Genomic DNA, 18,600 nt, shown 5'->3' with positions numbered 1-18,600 from the left:
CCTTCCAACTCTCCCATCCACACTCGTCTTGTATACTTGTTTCGTCCATCTCCTTTCGTTCATCCTCTCTGCATGCCCAAACCATCTCAACAGACCTTTCTCAATCCTCGACACTACATCTTCTTTCACTCCACAGCGTTCCCTAAAATTAACTTAATAAACTTTACTTAAAGTTTTAAGTCAGCCCTGGCCGGCTTGGCTCAGTGGATAGAGCGTCAGCCTGCGGATTGAAGGGTCCCAGGTTCGATTCCAGCCAAGGGCACATGCCCGGGTTGCAGGCTTGATCCCCAGTGGGGGGCATGCAGGAGACAGCCAATCAATAATTCTCTCTCATCATTGATATTTCTATCTTTCTCCCTCTCCCTTCCTCTCTGAAATCAATAAAGAAATATATATATATTTTTAAAAGTTTTACGTCAATTTCGCACTGTAGGTGCGGGCCGCACGTGGTATTTTGTGGAAGAGCTACACTCAAGGGGCCAAAGAGCCGCATGTGGCTCGCGAGCCGCGGTTTGCTGACCACTGGCCTAGACTGTTGCTTGCCTCGGCTCAGAATCCCCGCTCTGGACACCAAGGGCACGTCCTCCTCCCCAGTGATGGGCACCAGGTTGCCATGGACACCCCACCGCCATCATAAACAACAACGCTGTGATGATCAGCCTTGCCCCTTGGGGACAGCTTGAGTGTGACAACTCCTCCAGGCTCTTCGCCAAAGAGGGGCAATTACCAGGCTCGGAAATACACAGCTACTCGATTTAACTAGGTTTCACCAAACTGCACGTTAGCGCGGCTGCTCATCAGAGAAATAAAACCGGTCCTGCTTCCCGATTCCTGATTCCTCCTGCCTCACACCCGGACCTGGGCCTTCGGAGAGCTCGGAAGGTGAGGAATTTGCAGCCTTGGTTTCCCCACCTTTGTTTTCCCTCCCTCCCGGCAGCTCCTTCCTCGGGCACCGCGTGAGCTGCTGTCATCCATGGCTAATTGGAGAGAATTTCACTCGGGTGCGCGCGCCCCCTTGGGGTCTTATCACCCCGTGACAACTTGACTGATTCTTGCCTCGCACCCCTCTCTCCCACAACCATTAACTGCTGGCGAATTCACATCTAAATTTAAATGGTATTTATTGAACACCATCTGTGTGCTAGCCCAGCGATGTCCAGCTGAAACATACATGCGAGGCCCCAGTGTAATTTCAAACTTCCTGCTAGCCACGTTGAACAAGTAAAAGGAGCCCTGGCCGGGTAGAGCATTGGTTAGAGCACCTTCCCCATACGCCAAGGGAAGAGGGCTGTGATCCCCCGACAGGGCATGTACAGGAATTAACTAATGAATGCACACATGAGTGCAACAACAGAACCTGTGTTTCCCTCTCCCTTCCTCTTTTCTAAAATCAATACATTTTCATTTTTAAAAAAATATATTTTTATTGATATTTTTATCAATAAAAGGAGAGGGAAGGAGAGGGATAGAGAATTAGAAACATCGATCAGCTGCCTCCTGCACACTCCCCACTGGGGTTGTGCCCACAACCAAGGTACATGCCCTTGACCGGAATCGAACCTGGGACCCTTGAGTCCACAGGCTGACGCTCTATCCACTGAGCCAAACCGGTTAGGGCTAAAATCAACACATTTTTTAAAGTAAAAGAAACAGGTGACACTAATTATCTATAATAATAAAAGGGTAATAAGCTAATTAGACCAGACGTCCTTCTGGACAAAAGCCTCAGCGAGCTGGGGCCGAGGCAGAGGCAGCAGAGGCCCTTGGCTTGGGAGGTGGGCAGGGGCTGGGGCCAAGGCCCTTGCACAAATTTCATGCATCAGGCCTCTAATCTATAATAATAAAAATGTAATATGCCAATTAGACTGGACGTCCTTCTGGACAACCTTCGGGACGAAGCCGGGGCTGTGAGGGAAGCCCGGGTCCCGGGTGCGAGAGGGAAGCCAGTGCCAGCAGCCAGGGGAAGGAAGGCCTACTGTTGCATGAATTTCGTGCATAGGTCCTCTAGTAATAATATATTTTACTAACTTGATATACCCAGAATATTATCATTTCACATACAACCAATATAAAAATTACTGAGCTATATTACTTTCTTTGTACTAAGCTTTCAAAAATTCTCAGGACAGCACATGCCAATTTGGACTAAATTTTTATTAAAATTAAAAATCTGTTTAGGAACAAAGACCACTAGGGGGTGCACCAAGGAAGCATAACAAAATGCGGAGACAAAGAAACAGGACAAAATTGTCAATGGAAGATATAGAGTTCAGAACCACACTTTTGAGGTCTCTCAAGAACTGTTTAGAAGCCGCCGATAAACTTAATGAGATCTACAGGAAAACTAATGAGACCCTCGATCTTATATTGGGGAACCAACTGGAAATTAAGCATACACGGACTGAAATAACGAATATTATACAGACTCCCAACGGCAGACCAGAGGAGCGCAAGAATCAAGTTAATGATTTGAAATGCGAGGAAGCAAAAAACACCCAACCGGAGAAGCAGAATGAAAAAAGAATCCAAAAATGCGAGCATAGTGTGGGGAGCCTCTGGGACGGCTTCAGGCGTACCATCATCAGAATTGTAGGGGTGCCAGAAGATGAGAGAGAGCAAGATATTGAAAGCCTATTTGAAGAAATGGTGACAGAAAACTGCCCCCACCTGGTGAAAGAGGTGGACTTGCAAGTCCAGGAAGCGCGGAGAACCCCAAACAGAGGGAGTCCAGGGAGGACCACACCAAGACACATCATGATTGGAATGCCAAGAGCAGAAGATAGCGAGAGAGTCTTGAAAGCGACAGGAGAGGGAAACTCAGTTGCCTACAGGGGAGTGCCCATACGACTGTCAGCTGATTTCTCAACAGAAACTTTGCAGGCCAGAAGGGAGTGGCAAGAAATATTCAAAGTGATGAATACCAAGAACCTACAACCAAGATTACTTTATCCAGCAAAGCTATCATTCAGAACGGAAGGTCAGATAAAGAGCTTCACAGATAAGGAAAAGCTAAAGGAGTTCATCACCACCAAACCAGGATTATATGAAATGCTGAAAGGTATCCTTTAAGAAGAGGAAGAGGAAGAAAAAGGTAAAGATACAAATTATGAACAACAAATATGCATCTATCAACAAGTGAATCTAAGAATCAAGTGAATGAATAATCTGATGAACAGAATGAACTGTTGATTATAATAGAATCAGGGACATAGAAAGGGAATGGACTGACTATTCCTGGGGGGGAAAGGGGTGTGGGAGATGCGGGAAGAGACTGGACAAAAATCGTGCACCTATGGATGAGGACAGTGGGTGGGGAATGAGGGCAGAGGGTGGGGCGGGAACTGGGAGGAGGGGAGTTATGGGGGGGAAAAAAAGAGGAACAAATGTAATAATCTGAACAATAAAGATTTAATTAAAAAAAAATCTGTTTAGATTTTATAACATTTACAGTTGAAGTAGATTCACGCGCTCAAGTTGTTCCAAACATGTTTAAATGTTTCCCAATAACTGAATCAAGGATTTCTCTTTTTTTAAAATCTAAGTTTAAGTGAATTATAGTTCCAGAATTTTTAAAATCCCATTTCTCACACCACGTTTTAAGTGCTCAATGTGACCATGGCTCACGTACTGGACAGCGCTAACACGGGTTTACACCAGTTCACCCGAGAATAAGGTCGGTATATTATTACCCCCATTTTACGCAGCAGGAAACAGGCTCAGAAAGGGAAACTGCCTTTTTTCTTTTCTTTTTTTAAATGTTTTATTGATTTTTACAGAGAGGAAGGGAGAGGGAGAGGGAGTTAGAAACATCGATGAGAGAGAAACATCGATCAGCTGCCTCCCGCACACCTCCCATTGGGGATGTGCCCGCAACCAAGGTACATGCCCCTGACCGGAACCAAACCTGGGACCCTTGTGTCCACAGGCCGACGCTCTGTCCACTGAGCCAAATTGGTTATGGCGAAACTGCCTTTTTTAATTCACCAATTATTTATTGAACGCCCATCGCATGCCAGGCTCCTTCCTAGGGGTTGAGGACATAATGGTGAACAAGATACTCAAAGTTCCTGGCCTCAAAGGAAAGGGTTTTTGGGTGATATGAAAGACCAAAACAATAAGAATTATAAATTGTATGAGTTAGAGTTAATGGCAAACTACAGCCCTCAAGCTAGGAATGGCCTTTATGTTTCTAAAGGATTGAGAAAAGTCTAAATAATAATATTTTGCACCCTGGCTGGGATAGCTGAGTTGGTTGAAGCATCGTCCTGTACGCCAAAGGGTCACGGGTGCGATTCCTGGTCAGAGCATCTGCCCAGGTTTCAAGTTCGATTCCCGGCCCTGACGCATGTGGGAAGCAACTGATTGATGTTTCTCTCTCATATCACATCAATGTTTCTCTGCCCTTCCCTCTCTCTCTCTCTCTCCCTTCCCCTCGCTCTAAAAATCAATGAACATGTCTTCAGATGAGGGTTTAAAAAAAAAGAATATTTTGTGACATGTTAAAATTATATGAGACTCAGCCCTAGCTGGTTTGGCTCAGTGGATAGAGCATCAGCCTGCGGACTGAAAGGTCCTGGGTTCGATTCCCGGTCAGGGCACATGCCGGAGTTGTGGGCTTGATCCCTAGGAGGGGTTGTGCAGGAGGCAGCTGATCCATGATTCTCTCTCATCATTGATGTTTCTATCTCTCTCTCCCTCTCCCTTTCTCTCTGAAATCAATAAAAATATATTTAAAAACATTATATGAGATTCAGAATTCAGCACCCTTCAGTAGTTTTATCAGCACACAGCCACATCCATTCATATCCGTATTGTCTGTGGCTGCTCTCCTGCCCCTCCTTGGAGGTGGTGATATTGAAGCGAGAAAGTTAGCAGGTATTTGGGGAAATCTGAGTATGGTTCCATAGACCAAAGCAATTTTAAATATCCTGAGTGTAAATTGGACTGTTTCAGGGAGCCTAAATACCTCATGTGAGCGGGATCATGTAGATCTGTCTTTTCTTTTCTTTTTTTTTTTTTTAAATATATTCTATTGATTTTTTACAGAGAGGAAGGGAGAGAGACAGAGAGCCAGAAACATCGATGAGAGAGAAACATCGATCAGCTGCCTCCTGCACATCTCCCACTGGGGATGTGCCCGCAACCCAGGTACATGCCCCTGACCGGAATCGAACCCGGGACCCTTCAGTCCGCAGGCCGACGCTCTATCCACTGAGCCAAACCGGTTTCGGCGATTTGTCTTTTCTTGGCTGGCTTCTTTCACTTAGCACAATGCCCTCAAGGTCCATCCATTTTGTAGCATATGTCAGAATGTCCTTTTTTTTAAAAAAAAAAAATATATTTAACTGATTTTTTTTTACAGAGAGGAAGGGAGAGGGATAGAGTCAGAAACATCAATGAGAGAGAAACATTGATCAGCTGTCTCCTGCACACCTCCCACTGGGGATGTATGTGCCTGCAACCCAGGTACATGCCCTTGACTGGAATGGAACCTGGGACCCTTCAGTCCGCAGGCCGACGCTCTATCCACTGAGCCAAACCGGCCAGGGCGGAGTGTCCTCCTTTTTAAGACTGAATACTATCCCATTGCATAGACATGCCACCTTTGACCCCTCATTAGTCCATCGACACCCGGGCTCTCTCCAGCGCCCGCCCGGCACACAGTGGGTGCTCCACTGACGTTTCTTGGAACAAATGTCTGTAAACCATGCGAGCAGAGGCTGTTGGCCTCGGCCACCCACTGCAGGGCCTGGCACAGGGCCTGGCACAGGGCCTGGCACAGAGTAGGGGCTCAGCAAACACCTGCCTGCAGGAGTGTCTCTCCCAGGGCCTCCCTGACCCCGCCCTCACCCAGGGGGCGGGGCCGGCTGGGGGGTGCTCTCTATGACGTCACACAGGCCCTGCCATGCCTCTGGCCGTGGCCCTCCTGCTGCTCGGGGGCCTGAGTGGGGGCTGGGGCTGCCTGCAGTGTGACCTCTCGGTGCAGGAGACGCTGCGCCAGCTGCGCCTCCGCCTCATTCCCAGCCGCTTCGGCCGGGAGCACCTGCGGGCCCGCGCGCAGGCCCTGCTGCTGGGCATGGAGGGGCCTTTCTTCCGGGACTACGCCGCGAACGTGTTTGTGGGGGAAATAGGTGCGTGGGGGGGTGGGGTGCTCCGCACCGTGGAGAGAGGGACAGTGGGGTCCGAGCCAGGGGCTGCGGTGGGAGAGACTTGGGGACCACGCCCCCTAGACGGGGAGAGCGGGCCTATCCTGCAGGTAGATGGTGGGAGGGTCGCTTGGCTCTTGGAGGGACCCACTGAACTTCCCTCCCCTCCCTTCCCCAGAGACAGATCACCTGGACCTTGTGGCGATCTTTGCGAAGAACCAAATAAACAAGCTAAGGGTTGATTCTCTGAGAGGTAGGAACGAAGAGGGAAAGCCCGTACCCAGCCCCTTCTCCCTCCCTTGCCGCCTGTCCGCCAGCTTCCTCTTGACTTGGAAATACAAAGCAGCCCTAGCCGGTTTGGCTCAGTGGATAGAGCGTTGGCCTGCGGACTAAAGGGTCCCGGGTTCGATTCCGGTCAACGGCAGGTGCCTTGGTTGCAGGCTCCTCCCAGGGCCCCAGGTCCTGTCCCGGGGAGGCAACCAATGGATGTGTTTCTCTCATCCATGTTTCTCTCTCTTTCCCCCTCTCTTCCATGCTCCCTAAAAATCAATGGAAAGCCCTAACCTAACCGGTTTGGCTCAGTGGATGGAGCATCGGCCTGCGGACTGAAAGGTCCCAGGTTCGATTCCGGTCAAGGGCATGTACCTTGTTTGCCGGCACATCCCCAGTAGGGAGTGTGCAGGAGGCAGCTGATCAATGTTTCTAACTCTTTTTCCCTCTCCCTTCTTCTCTGTAAAAAATCAATAAAACATATTAAAATTAAAAATAAATAAATAAATAAATAAAAATCAATGGAAAAATATCCTCGGGTGAGCTGGGTCTGTGCTTGGCAGATTCACAGAACCTCGAGGAGGCCAGGGAGACCGCAATGGAGAGAGGGGGAGGGAGAGGAGTGGAAGACGGGTCGGAGAGGTAAGGGGGAGGGGGAGGGTAGGCGCAGCAGCACCTTCTAGGCCGCGGTCAGAACTTTTGGCTTCTATTCTGGGCCCCATGGGAAGGCTCTGAGCTGAAGCTGATGCCAGCGAGGTGACTGAGGTTGCATAGGATCCCTCTGGATGTGGAAACAGATTTTAGCAGGGCAAGGGGGAAGGCAGTCTGGAGACCAGTGAGAAGGTACAGTGATGGCCCCCGGCAAGAGAGGATGCTGGCTGGAACCAGCAGGGGGGTAGTGGTGGAGGGGGTGAGAAGTGATGGGATTTCTGGCTCTATCTTGACTATTGAACAAAAAAGATTTGCTGACATACATGTTGGCAAATTGCATGTGGGATGTGAGAAAAAGGGGTCACAGAAAGGATTTTGGCCTGAGCAAGTAGAACCATGGCACCTGAATCTACTAAGAAGAAGACCAGGGGTTGGGAGCAGGTTTGAAGGAGCATTTTTTAAATATATTTTTATTGATATTTGCGCACGCGCGCGCGAGAGAGAGAGAGAGAGAGAGAGAGAGAGAGAGAAGCATTGATGTTAGAGCAAAACATAGATAGGCTGCCTCCCACAAGCCCCTACCAGGGATCAAGCCCACAACCCGGGCATGTGCCCCAACCAGGAATCCCAACCAGCAACCCCTTGGTGCTCAGGACGATGCCCAACCAACTGAGCCACACCGGCCAGGGCTGGAGGAGAACATTGAGGTTAACTTTTGAACTTATGGAGCTTAAGATGCCTATTTACACATCCAAGTGGAGATCCTGATTGGGTAGTTGCATATACACTGAGTGGCCAGATTAGTATGACCACCTGACGTTTGTAGGCAAATTAGCTATAATTTCACGCTGAAGTTGCTAGAGGGCCAGACCATTATAAATAGGGAAGCAGGTTGTTTATCACGACAGTAGAAGTGATTTTTTTCTGAAGATATGGGTAAACAACACGATTTAACAGCTTGTGAATGTGGGATATATATGTACACTGAGTGGCCAGATTGTTATGACCACCCCATCAGTACTTCGTTGGGCCACCTTTTGCCTTCAATACTGCGGCGATTCTTCTTGGCATTGACTCCACGAGATGTTGAAAGGTGATGCGAGGAATCTGACACCATCATATGCCTGATGAATAGCACTGTCCAGTTCTGTGAGATTTGATGGTTGTGGAACCAGCTGCCTGATGGCTCTTTTAACTTCGTCCCACAAATGCTCAATTGGGTTGAGATCTGGTGATTGTGGGGGCCGCCTAAGCAAGGTAAAGTCTCCCTCATGTTCTTGAAACCACTCCTGCACGATACGAGCACCGTGGCATGGCGCATGGTCTTGTTGGAAGAAGCCGTCTCCATTGGGATACGCCATCAACATGATAGGATGAACCTGATCAGCAATGATACTTAGGTATGTTGTGCTATTCAGACGTTGTTCCACACAAATTAAAGGGCCCAAATCATGCCAGGAAAACATGCTCCAAACTATAACACTGCCCCCACCAGCTTGAAGGGTTGTACTCATGCATGTGGGGTGCATGCTTTCATGCTGTTTCCGCCAAATTCTCACTCTGCCATCTGCATGATGCAACTGGAAACGTGATTCATCGGACCACATGACTTTTTTCCAATGCTCGACCGTCCAATCCTTATGCTCCTGTGTGAATTGGAGACGTTTTATCTTGGTAACTGCAGACAGCAAAGATGATCGAACAGGCCTTCGGCTTCCATATCCCATACGATGCAGTGTACGGCTAATTTGCCTACAAGCGTCAGGTGGTCATAATAATCTGGCCACTCTGTAAACATCTGGACTTCAGTGAGCGATGTAGGAGAGTGACATAAACTTAGGAGGCATCAGTGTCCAATGCAAATACAATGTCAGGCGCAAATAGGTATCATATGTGTAATTTTTTTATTTTCTAGTAGCCACAGTTTTATTTTGTTTTTTAAAATATATTTTCATTGATTTCAGAGAGGAAGGGAGAGAGAGATAGAAACATCCATGATGAGAGAGAATCATGGATCGGCTGCCTCCTGCATGCCCCCTACTGGGAATCAAACCCACAACCCAGGCATGTGCTCTTGACTGGGACCCTTGAATCCACAGGCCAATGCTCTATCCACTGAGCCAAACCGGCTAGGGCTCCAATAGCCATATAAGTTTTTATTGGTTTTTGAGAGAGAAAGGGATAGGGGTAGAGAGATGGAAACATCAATGAGAGAAAAACATCAATCGGCTGCCTCCTGCCCGCCCCCTACTGGGGACTGAGCCCACAACCCAGGTATGTGCCCTGACTGGAAATCGAACCAGGGACCTCCTGGTTCATGGGTTGATGCTCAACCACTAAGCCGCTCCAGCCAGGCTCTAGTAGCCACGTTTTTTAAAAGGTAGACGAGCAGATGAAATTAATTTTAATGTGTTTTATTTAACCCCATACCTAAAATACTGCCATTTGAACATGCAACCAATATAAAAATGATTTATTAATATGATACAATTATCTTTTTTCATACCATGTCTTTGAAACCTAACATCTATTTTAGATGAACTGCACACCTCAGTTCAGACTAATCCATTTTGAGTGCTCAGTAGCCATGTGTGGCTAGTGGCTGATATATTGAAGAGTGCAGGTCTAGGTAATCCTATATAATAAAAGGCTAATATGCAAATCGACCAAACGGTGGAATGACCAGTTGCAATGATGCGCACTGACCACCAGGGGGCAGATGCTCAACGCAGGAGCTGCCCCCTGGTGGTCAGTGCGCTCCCACAGCGGGAGCGCCACCAAGCCAGAAGCCGGGCTCACGGAAGCTAGATGCAGGGCTTCCCAGGCCATGGGTTTGCCCAGTGGACCCCGAGGAAGACCTAACCTTGGTACTCCTGGTGAATGAAAGAGAGTTTCCTCGTCCCTCCTGTTTGAAGCTTCCGATGGGATGCTGAGTGCCTCCCACGGAGCTCTCTCTCCTCAGATGGGCCTCTGCTGGAAGAGCTGGTGACTCTTAGGAGGAAGGTGACCAAGAAACTCAAGACAGTGTTGAGGTCGTATGAACTAAAAGGTGCAGCATCCCCCTCCACCAAGTCCCCTCCTCGTTATCACCCATCCCCTTCTCTCACCTTTTCTCCCACACCCCTTCCTCCCCTCCCCTCCGACTCAGCCTTCTCTGCCCCTCGCTAATATTCCTTCCTCTTCTTTCCCAGACTCATGTCTCCCTCCCTCTCCTGGTTCCTTTCCTTGATCAGATTCTCAAATTGCTGTCCCAGCTTATCTCACCTCAGCTCTTTTCTCTTGCAGCCTGTGATCGGAAAATTTGCCGTGAGTCCTGGTAGATGTATTGTCTATCCCTCCCTTCTCTACCCTTCTATGCCTCTTTACCCACAAATCAAGCCCCACTATCACACCTACTCCATCTAGTGCAGTGGTTCTCAACCTTCCTAATGCCGCGACCCTTTAATACAGTTCCTCATGTTGTGGTGACCCCCAATTTCATTGTTACAAATTGGACATCATTAAAGCATAGTGATTAATCACAAAAACAATATGTCATTATATATGTGTGTTTTCCGATGGTCTTAGGCGACCCCTGGTGAAAGGGTCGTTCGACCCCCCAAAGGGGTCGCGACCCACAGGTTGAGAACCGCTGATCTAGTGGGTCCAAAGTTCTAGTGCTTATGGATATCTGATTTTTGAGGGCTTATGAAAGTTGTAACTTGAAAAAAAACACACACACACAAAAAAACCAAAGTACTTTGGGGCAATCTTAAACAGGATAGGAGAGCCTATATCCTAGCAACAAACCCTGAATGTCAGTGGTTTAATGAAGGAAAGGTTTAGTTCTCTTTTACTCAAATTCCACCGAGAGTTGAGCAGTTCTTCCAAGTGCTGACTCAGGGATCCAGGCTGCATCCAGGTTGTGCCTTCTCAACAAGCTTCAAAAAACGGAAAAAGGGAGAGAAAAACCAGGATGGCGGCATAGGTAAACACTGGAGTTAGCTGCCTCGAACAACCACTTCACAAATACAACTAAAAGACGGAACAGACATCACCCAGAACCACAGGAAAGCTGGCTGAGCGGAAATTCTTCAACTAGAAGGAAAGAGAACAGCATACGCGACTCAGAGGAGGCGCAGTGCGGAAAATACAAAGGTGCGGAGGTACGCGCGGAGTGGGCTGGTAGCTGAGGGCGCGGTTGTCATTTTCAATCAGGAGGGAGTCTCAGATTCTGAGCTCCAGTTCTGGGTGAGTCTCTAGGGACCCAGACTCAAACAGGAGAAGCGGGACTGTCTAGCATCGGTCGGAATGCGAGGGCAGCTTTCTCTCCGAGGTCTGCAGCAGTTGCTGGGACTCTGAGAGGCAGAGCCTCTGGGGACGGGACTGAGAGCCGCCATAACTCCTCCCTCCACCCGCTCTGTTGATCCTGTGCGACCCACCCAGCCCAAGCCCTGCCCAGAGCCATTTGCCGGATAGCCTCAGGCAAAGGCTAGATTAGCACCTCCCTAGAGGACAGAAGTTTTCCCACTGCAGACACAGCTGATTCTCACAGCCAGTTGGCCTGGAGGTCAAATCCCCCTAGTATTAACTACAACAATCAAGGCTTAACTACAACAAGACTGCGCACAAAGACCACTAGGGGGTGCACCAAGAAAGCATAAAAAATGCGGAGACAAAGAAACAGGACAAAACTGTCAATGGAGGATATTGAGTTCAGAACCACACTTTTAAGGTCTCTCAAGAACTGTCTAGAAGCCGCCGATAAAGTTATTGAGATCCTCAAGAAATCTAATGAGACCCTCGATGTTATGATAAAGAACCAACTAGAAATTAAGCATACACTGACTGAAATAATGAATATTATACAGACTCCCAACAGCAGACCAGAGGAGCGCAAGAATCAAGGCAAAGATTTGAAATACGAAGAAGCAAAAAACACCCAACCAGAAAAGCAAAATGAAAAAAGAATCCAAAAATACGAAGATAGTGTAAGGAGCCTCTGGGACAGCTTCAAGCATACCAACATCAGAATTATAGGGGTGCCAGAAGATGAGAGAGAGCAAGATATTGAAAACCTATTTGAAGAAATAATGACAGAAAACTTCCCCTACCTGGTGAAAGTAGGTCCAGGAAGCGCAGAGAACCCCAAGCAAAAGGAATCCAAAGAGAACCACACCAAGACACATCATAATTAAAATGCCAAGAGCAAAAGACAAAGAGAAATCCTAAAAGCATCAAGAGAAAGAAACCCAGTTACCTACAAGGGAATACCCATACGACTGTCAGCTGATTTCTCAACAGAAACTCTGCAGGCCAGAAGGGAGTGGCAAGAAATATTCAAAGTAATGAATGCCAAGAACCTACAACCAAGATTACTTTATCCAGCAAAGCTATCGTTCAGAATTGAAGGTCAGATAAAGAGCTTCACAGATAAGAAAAAGCTAAAGGAGTTCATCACCACCAAACCAGTATTATATGAAATGCTGAAAGGTATCCTTTAAGAAGAGGAAGAAGAAGAAAAAGGTAAAGATACAAATTATGAACAACAAATATGCATCTATCAACAAGTGAATCTAAGAATCAAGTGAATAAATAATCTGATGAACAGAATGAACTGGTGATTATAATAGAATCAGGGACATAGAAAGGGAATGGACTCACTATTCTTGGTGGGGAAAGGGGTGTGGGAGATGTGGGAAGAGACTGGACAAAAATTGTGCACCTAGGGATGAGGACAGTGGGGGGGTAAGGGCAGAGGGTGGGGTGGGAACTGGGTGGAGGGGAGCTATGGGGGGAAAAAAAGAGGAACAAATGTAATAATCTGAACAATAAAGATTTACTAAAAACAAACAAACAAACAAAAAAAAACAACGGAGAAAGAATAGGAAATTCCCCAGGAACTTTGATAGCCAAACCTGGGAATTGGCGCTGCATTCCTCAGCCCACTTTCCATTGGCCAGAACTCAGTCACATGTTTTCAAACTACCGCAAAGAATCCTGGGAAATGTAGTCTTCCCAGCGTGGCAGGAAGCTGAGGAGACTGATGAGTGAGCGTCCAGCCAGTCTATGCCACAGGTGGCTGCAAAATAGGAATAGAGATGTGAAAGCATGCCTTTGTAGATGTTTAATTAAACATGTGTTTAAGTTAGTTAATTAAATGTCTGCAAACAGAACGTTGGGTTCACGGAACAGCTGCAAGTTAATCGAACTCTTCCATCAACTTGGATATATTTTATAAATATATACAATCATTCTGAAGGTGAATCGTCAGTGCGTTTTGCTCAGCTTGCACATGGCACCCCCAAATTCACGAGAGCCAAGGGACTCCAGATCCCCTTCCCCCTTCTGTCTTCCCACGCCGTGCCAATTGTCTCATAGCTGCCCTCATCCCACTTCTCCCTCCCCCCTTGTCCAGACATGCTGAAAGAAGAGGTCTTGGACTGTGTTCATTGTCTGAAGACCAGACCCACATGCATTAAAAAGAATAACTGTTTCGGTAAGCTCTTGTGGGTGGTGGGGGACATGAGAGACGTCAGCCGGTGCCAGTGGATAAGGGTTTTGAGGTCTCCCACGTGCAGCCTTGAATTCTGCCCTGAACTTGCTTACAGTGAGGCCCAGAGGTGCTTCCACATTCTGAAGTTCATTTTCCCCTGATGTTAGATGGGAAGATTCCTCTGTAATTTGACCATGCATCTAATAGCAGGATGGCAGGTGCAAAAAGATATTTTATTTTTTAAAATATATTTTTATTGATTTCAGAGAGAAAGGAAGAGGGAGAGAGAGATAGAAATATCAATGATGAGAGAGAATCATTGATCGGCTACCTCCCGCAAGCCCCCCAGTGGGGATCGAGCCTGCAACCCGGGCATGTGTCCTTGACCGGAATCGAACCCTGGGACCCTTGAGTCTGCAGGCCGACGCTCCATCCACTGAGCCAAACCAGCTAGGGCAGATATTTTATGCTTAGCCAGTGTCGCATCTGGGGAGTCTGAAAGTCTATGCTTAATTTATTCACTCACTGGGATTTTTAAAAAATACATATCGTAGCCCTAACCGGTTTGGCTCAGTGGATAGAGCATGGGCCTGCGGACTCAAGGGTCCCAGGTTCGATTCTGGTCAAGGGCATGTACCTTGCAACCGTGGGGTATCAGGACGATGCTGTAACCAACTGAGCTACCTGGCCAGGGCATGGTTCATTGTTTGTTTTCTTTTTTGTTCCTTCTCTATATTAAAACATCATATCTAGCCCTGACTGGTTTGGCTCAGTGGATAGAGCCTCGGCCTGTGGACTGAAAGGTCCCAAGTTCGATTCCGGTCAAGGGCATGTACCTTGGTTGTGGGCATGCGTGTCATAGGTTCGCCATCACTGGACTAGGCTTTCACTGACATTTGGGACTGGATAATTCTTTTTTTTTTTTAAATTGATTTCAGAGAGAAAGGGAGAGGGATAGAAACATCAATGAGGAGAAGGAATCATTGATCAGCTGCCTCCTGCACACCCCCTACTGGGGATGGAACCCGCAACCCAGGCATGTGCCCTGACTGGGAATTGAACCTAGGACCCTTCAGTCCCCAAGCCGAGGCGCTATCCACTGAGCCAAACCCGCTAGGTGTGGGCTTTTATTCCGAATGAGAGATGAGCCATGGGAGGGCTCTGAGCAGAAGAGGGACATGAGTGGACTTGGGGGTTAGCAAGCGCCCCTGGCGGCCACGCGGGGAACTGCAGGGAGGAGAAGCCAGGATCCTGTGACGCGGAGGGTGCGGCTAGACCCGGTCAGGCGCCCAGGAGGAGGTTCAGATACTGGATATACTTTGAAGGTGGAGCCAAGAGTCTGCCGACAGAACGAGAGGGTGCGAGTGGGAGGTGCAGAATGGCACTCCCAAGGCCACCCTCGGAGCCGCCCGCTAAGATGCAGGCTTCCTTCTTCTCAGGGGATGGTCAGCATTTTGCATTCCCCTGTCATGTTCTTGGCAAAGGAGCGACCCAAGTCCCCCTCCCACCCTGACCCCCATCCGATGAGATGCATTTAGCACTGGGCTCTTCGCTGGCTCTTCTCCGAGCGGGAGGGGGGGAGGGGCAGGAAGGGGCAGGGGTGAGTTCACACTGGGATCCCGAGCACCTTGAAAGGTGCCTGGGACACAGAGTTCCGGGAATGGATGAATGGAGGGTGAGACCCCGGGAGAGGCCGAGGGCCAGGAGGTGGGAAGGAGGCCCAGGTTGCTGAGTGAGCAGTGGGTGCGATCAAGGTCAAGGCAGGGTGGCAACGGAGGTTCGGGCTGTCAGTCGACAGGCAGCCCCGCATGGCCCTGCGGTACGACAGCGCGAGTGGACACCCGCGGACACAGGCCCAGCTCGGCATCATCGTTTCCGTGTGTCTGGCCGTCTTTGTCTTTGGGGTCATCGTGGCTTCGTGAGTCCTCCCTGCCCGCGCCCGAAGCCCCCAAAGGCCCCACTGAGCCCCTCAAAGTGGCAACGCCCTCCTGGGTCCCGGTGTCCTTTGGGAATCTCCCCGGTCGCTTTATCTATTTGTTTCCCTCTCTCTCTCCCCCTCTTTTTTCCTCTCTGCTTTCCTCTTTCTCTCTTGCTCTCCTTCTCTTCCTCCTCCTCCTCCTCCTCCTCCTCCTCCTCCTCCTTCCTCTTCTCTTCCTCCTCCTCCTCCTTCTCCTTTTTCTCCTCCTCCTCCTCCTCCTCCTCCTCCTCCTTCCTCTTCTCTTCCTCCTCCTCCTCCTTCTCCTTTTTCTCCTCCTCCTCCTCCTCCTCCTCCTCCTCTTCCTCCTCCTCCTCTTCCTCCTCCTCCTCCTTCTCCTTTTTCTCCTCCTCCTCCTCCTCCTCCTCCTCCTCCTCCTTCCTCTTCTCTTCCTCCTCCTCCTCCTTCTCCTTTTTCTCCTCCTCCTCCTCCTCCTCCTCCTCCTCCTCCTTCCTCTTCTCTTCCTCCTCCTCCTCCTGCTCCTTTTTCTCCTCCTCCTCCTCCTCCTCCTCCTCCTCCTCCTTCCTCTTCTCTTCCTCCTCCTCCTCCTTCTCCTTTTTCTCCTCCTCCTCCTCCTCCTCCTCCTCCTCCTCCTCCTCCTCCTCCTCCTTCTCCTTCTCTTCCTCCTCCTCCTCCTTCTCCTTTTTCTCCTCCTCCTCCTCCTCCTCCTCCTCTTCCTCCTCCTCCTCTTCCTCCTCCTCCTCCTTCTCCTTTTTCTCCTCCTCCTCCTCCTCCTCCTCCTCCTCCTCCTCCTCCTCCTCCTTCCTCTTCTCTTCCTCCTCCTCCTCCTTCTCCTTTTTCTCCTCCTCCTCCTCCTCCTCCTCCTCCTCCTCCTCTTCCTCCTCCTCCTCTTCCTCCTCCTCCTCCTTCTCCTTTTTCTCCTCCTCCTCCTCCTCCTCCTCCTCCTCCTCCTCCTCCTCCTCCTCTTCCTCCTCCTCCTCCTCCTCCTTCTTCTTCTTCTTCTTTCTCTCTCTCTGTCTCTCTCTCTCTGTCTCTCTCTCTCTCTCTCTCTCTCTCTCTCTCTCTCCCCCCTCCCCCCCATCACTGGACGACACTGTCTTTCCTGAGTCCTCAGCACTTTTGCTTTTGTGGGTCTCTTCCTCCAAAGACAAAACAAAAACTGTATTTTGTGAATGTGCTGATTTGAAGACAGGTATATTCCAAGCTGGATTTTTAAGTTATTATTATTATTGTTATTCACTGTCACATTATTTTCTTCTGCTTTTAAAAGTCTTTAAAATGGAAACATTTCCCTGGGCCCCAAGCGCGGGCCCCACAGTGCCAAGGGGAGACGCTGCCCTCGCCATCCTCCACCTCTGAGCCTTCCTCCCTGCCCGTCTGCTTGGCCCCCGTTCCGCCCCCTCTCCAGTCTCTCTCTCGCTGCCCCTCACCCTCTTTTCTCTGGCACCTCTGTTTCTTCATGCTCGATTTTATTTTATTTACTTTTTAAAATGTATTTTTGTTGATTTCAGAGAGAGGGAGAAGGAGAGAGAGAAACATCAATGATGAGAGAGAATCATTGATCGGCTGCCTCCTGCACACCCCCCACTGGGGATTGAGCCCACAACCTGGGCATGTGCCCTTGTCCAGAATCGAACCCGGGACCCTTCAGTCCGCAGGCCCATGCTATATCCACTGAGCCAAACCGGCTAGGGCCATGCTCAATTTTAGACACTCCCAGTGCCTCCCTCTGGGGAGTGGGGGTGAGTGTTGAATCGGCACTGAGCACATGAATGCCCGCTGTAATGCGAGCTCGCTCTGGTGTGTCCCCTTCTCTCTCTCCCTCTGTGAGACTCTGTCTCTGCCTCTTGCCCTGGGCTTTCTCCGCCCCTCCTCTGTCCCAGGCCCAGGCCTGCCCTCCCTCCTTTCTCCCTTGGTCCCGAGTTGGGGCTGTGTCTCTGTTCCTCTCTGCCCGTCTCTGCAGGTCTCTCCTGGCTCCGGGTCTGTGTTTCCGACTCCCGCCCCACATGGCCCGCAGATCCCTCCCGGTCTGCCAGCCCCGCTCTGCTGCTTCAAATCTACCTCGCAGTTGCCACCTCTTTTCCTCTCCCACCTTCCCTCCTTTTCTACCGCCCTTCACCCAGCTCCCCCCCACCCCCCAGCTGTGAACCCCTCTCCCTGTCTTCCCCTCTCCCATCTCTGTCTTGAGTTCCGTTTCTGTCTCCCTCAGCCTCCTGCCCAGCTTCCGTCTCCCTCTCAGTCTCTCCCCACTGTCTCCTTGTGTATTCCTTTCCCGGCGCTGCTGTAACTAATGACCACATCCTGGGTGGCTTAAGGCTACAAAGGTACTCTCTTAGAACTCCGGTCAGAAGCCCCTAGTCAAAGGGTTGGCAGGTGCGGGGGGGGGGGGGTCCCTTGTGGAGGTTCCCCCTGCCTCCTACCTTTGGTGGCTGCTGGCATCTTGGCTCTCGGCTTTCCTCCCATCTCTGCCTCCGCCTTCACTTGGCTGTTCCCTCTGCCGGGGTCTCAGATCTCCTTGTTGGTGTGGTGTGGTGTTGGTGTTGTGTGTTTTCCTTTCTCTCTCTCATAAGAACACCAGCCTTTGAATGGAGGGCCCAGCCTACACCCAGAATGCTCTCATGTGACCTTAACGTAATTACATCTGCAAAGACCCTTATTTCCGAAAAGGTCACATGCATGAACATGGGGGTGAGGGGGTGGGAGGGGTTAGGGCTTGGGCGTATCTTTGGGGGGAACACAGTTCCACCTACGACAGCTGCTTCTCTCTCTTCCTCATTTCTCTGTCTTCCCCTTCTCTGTGAGTCTCTCTCCCTGTGTCCGTGTGTCTCTCTCTGTCTCCCCTTCTTCTTCTACTCTGTGTCCACATTTTACCCTCACTCCCAGCCCCAACCTTTCGCTCCTCATGAGCCAACACTGATTGGCCGAGCACCTTGCAAATCTGCCCAGAGACCCAGACGTCATTGGCTAAGTCAAATAAGGCCGATGATTGCCAGGAAGGTTGGAGGGGGGGGCGGCATCAGTTGACAATGAGGGGCCTGCAGTCCTCTTTCTAACCCCCACACCTTTTCTCTCCGACCAGGGCCGTTACTTACAGGCATAACCGGAAACTCCTGCTGCAGTAG

The 18,600-nt window shown here is 49.6% G+C and overlaps 1 protein-coding gene across 1 annotated transcript; it reads left to right on the top strand.

Annotated features, from left to right (window-relative positions):
- The first annotated feature begins 5,905 nt into the window (after window positions 1-5,905).
- On the top strand, window positions 5,906-18,600 carry IZUMO2 (IZUMO family member 2). Its single transcript, XM_036307092.1, has 7 exons — window positions 5,906-6,131; window positions 6,325-6,399; window positions 10,030-10,116; window positions 10,353-10,373; window positions 13,465-13,545; window positions 15,334-15,460; window positions 18,558-18,600. Exons 1-7 carry the CDS (start codon window positions 5,906-5,908, stop codon window positions 18,598-18,600), a joined length of 660 nt encoding a protein of 219 aa, XP_036162985.1.

Source organism: Myotis myotis, unplaced genomic scaffold, assembly GCF_014108235.1.
Source record: "Myotis myotis isolate mMyoMyo1 unplaced genomic scaffold, mMyoMyo1.p scaffold_m19_p_45, whole genome shotgun sequence".
Lineage (NCBI taxonomy): Eukaryota > Metazoa > Chordata > Mammalia > Chiroptera > Vespertilionidae > Myotis > Myotis myotis.
This window is presented reverse-complemented; position numbering and strand designations above follow the sequence as displayed.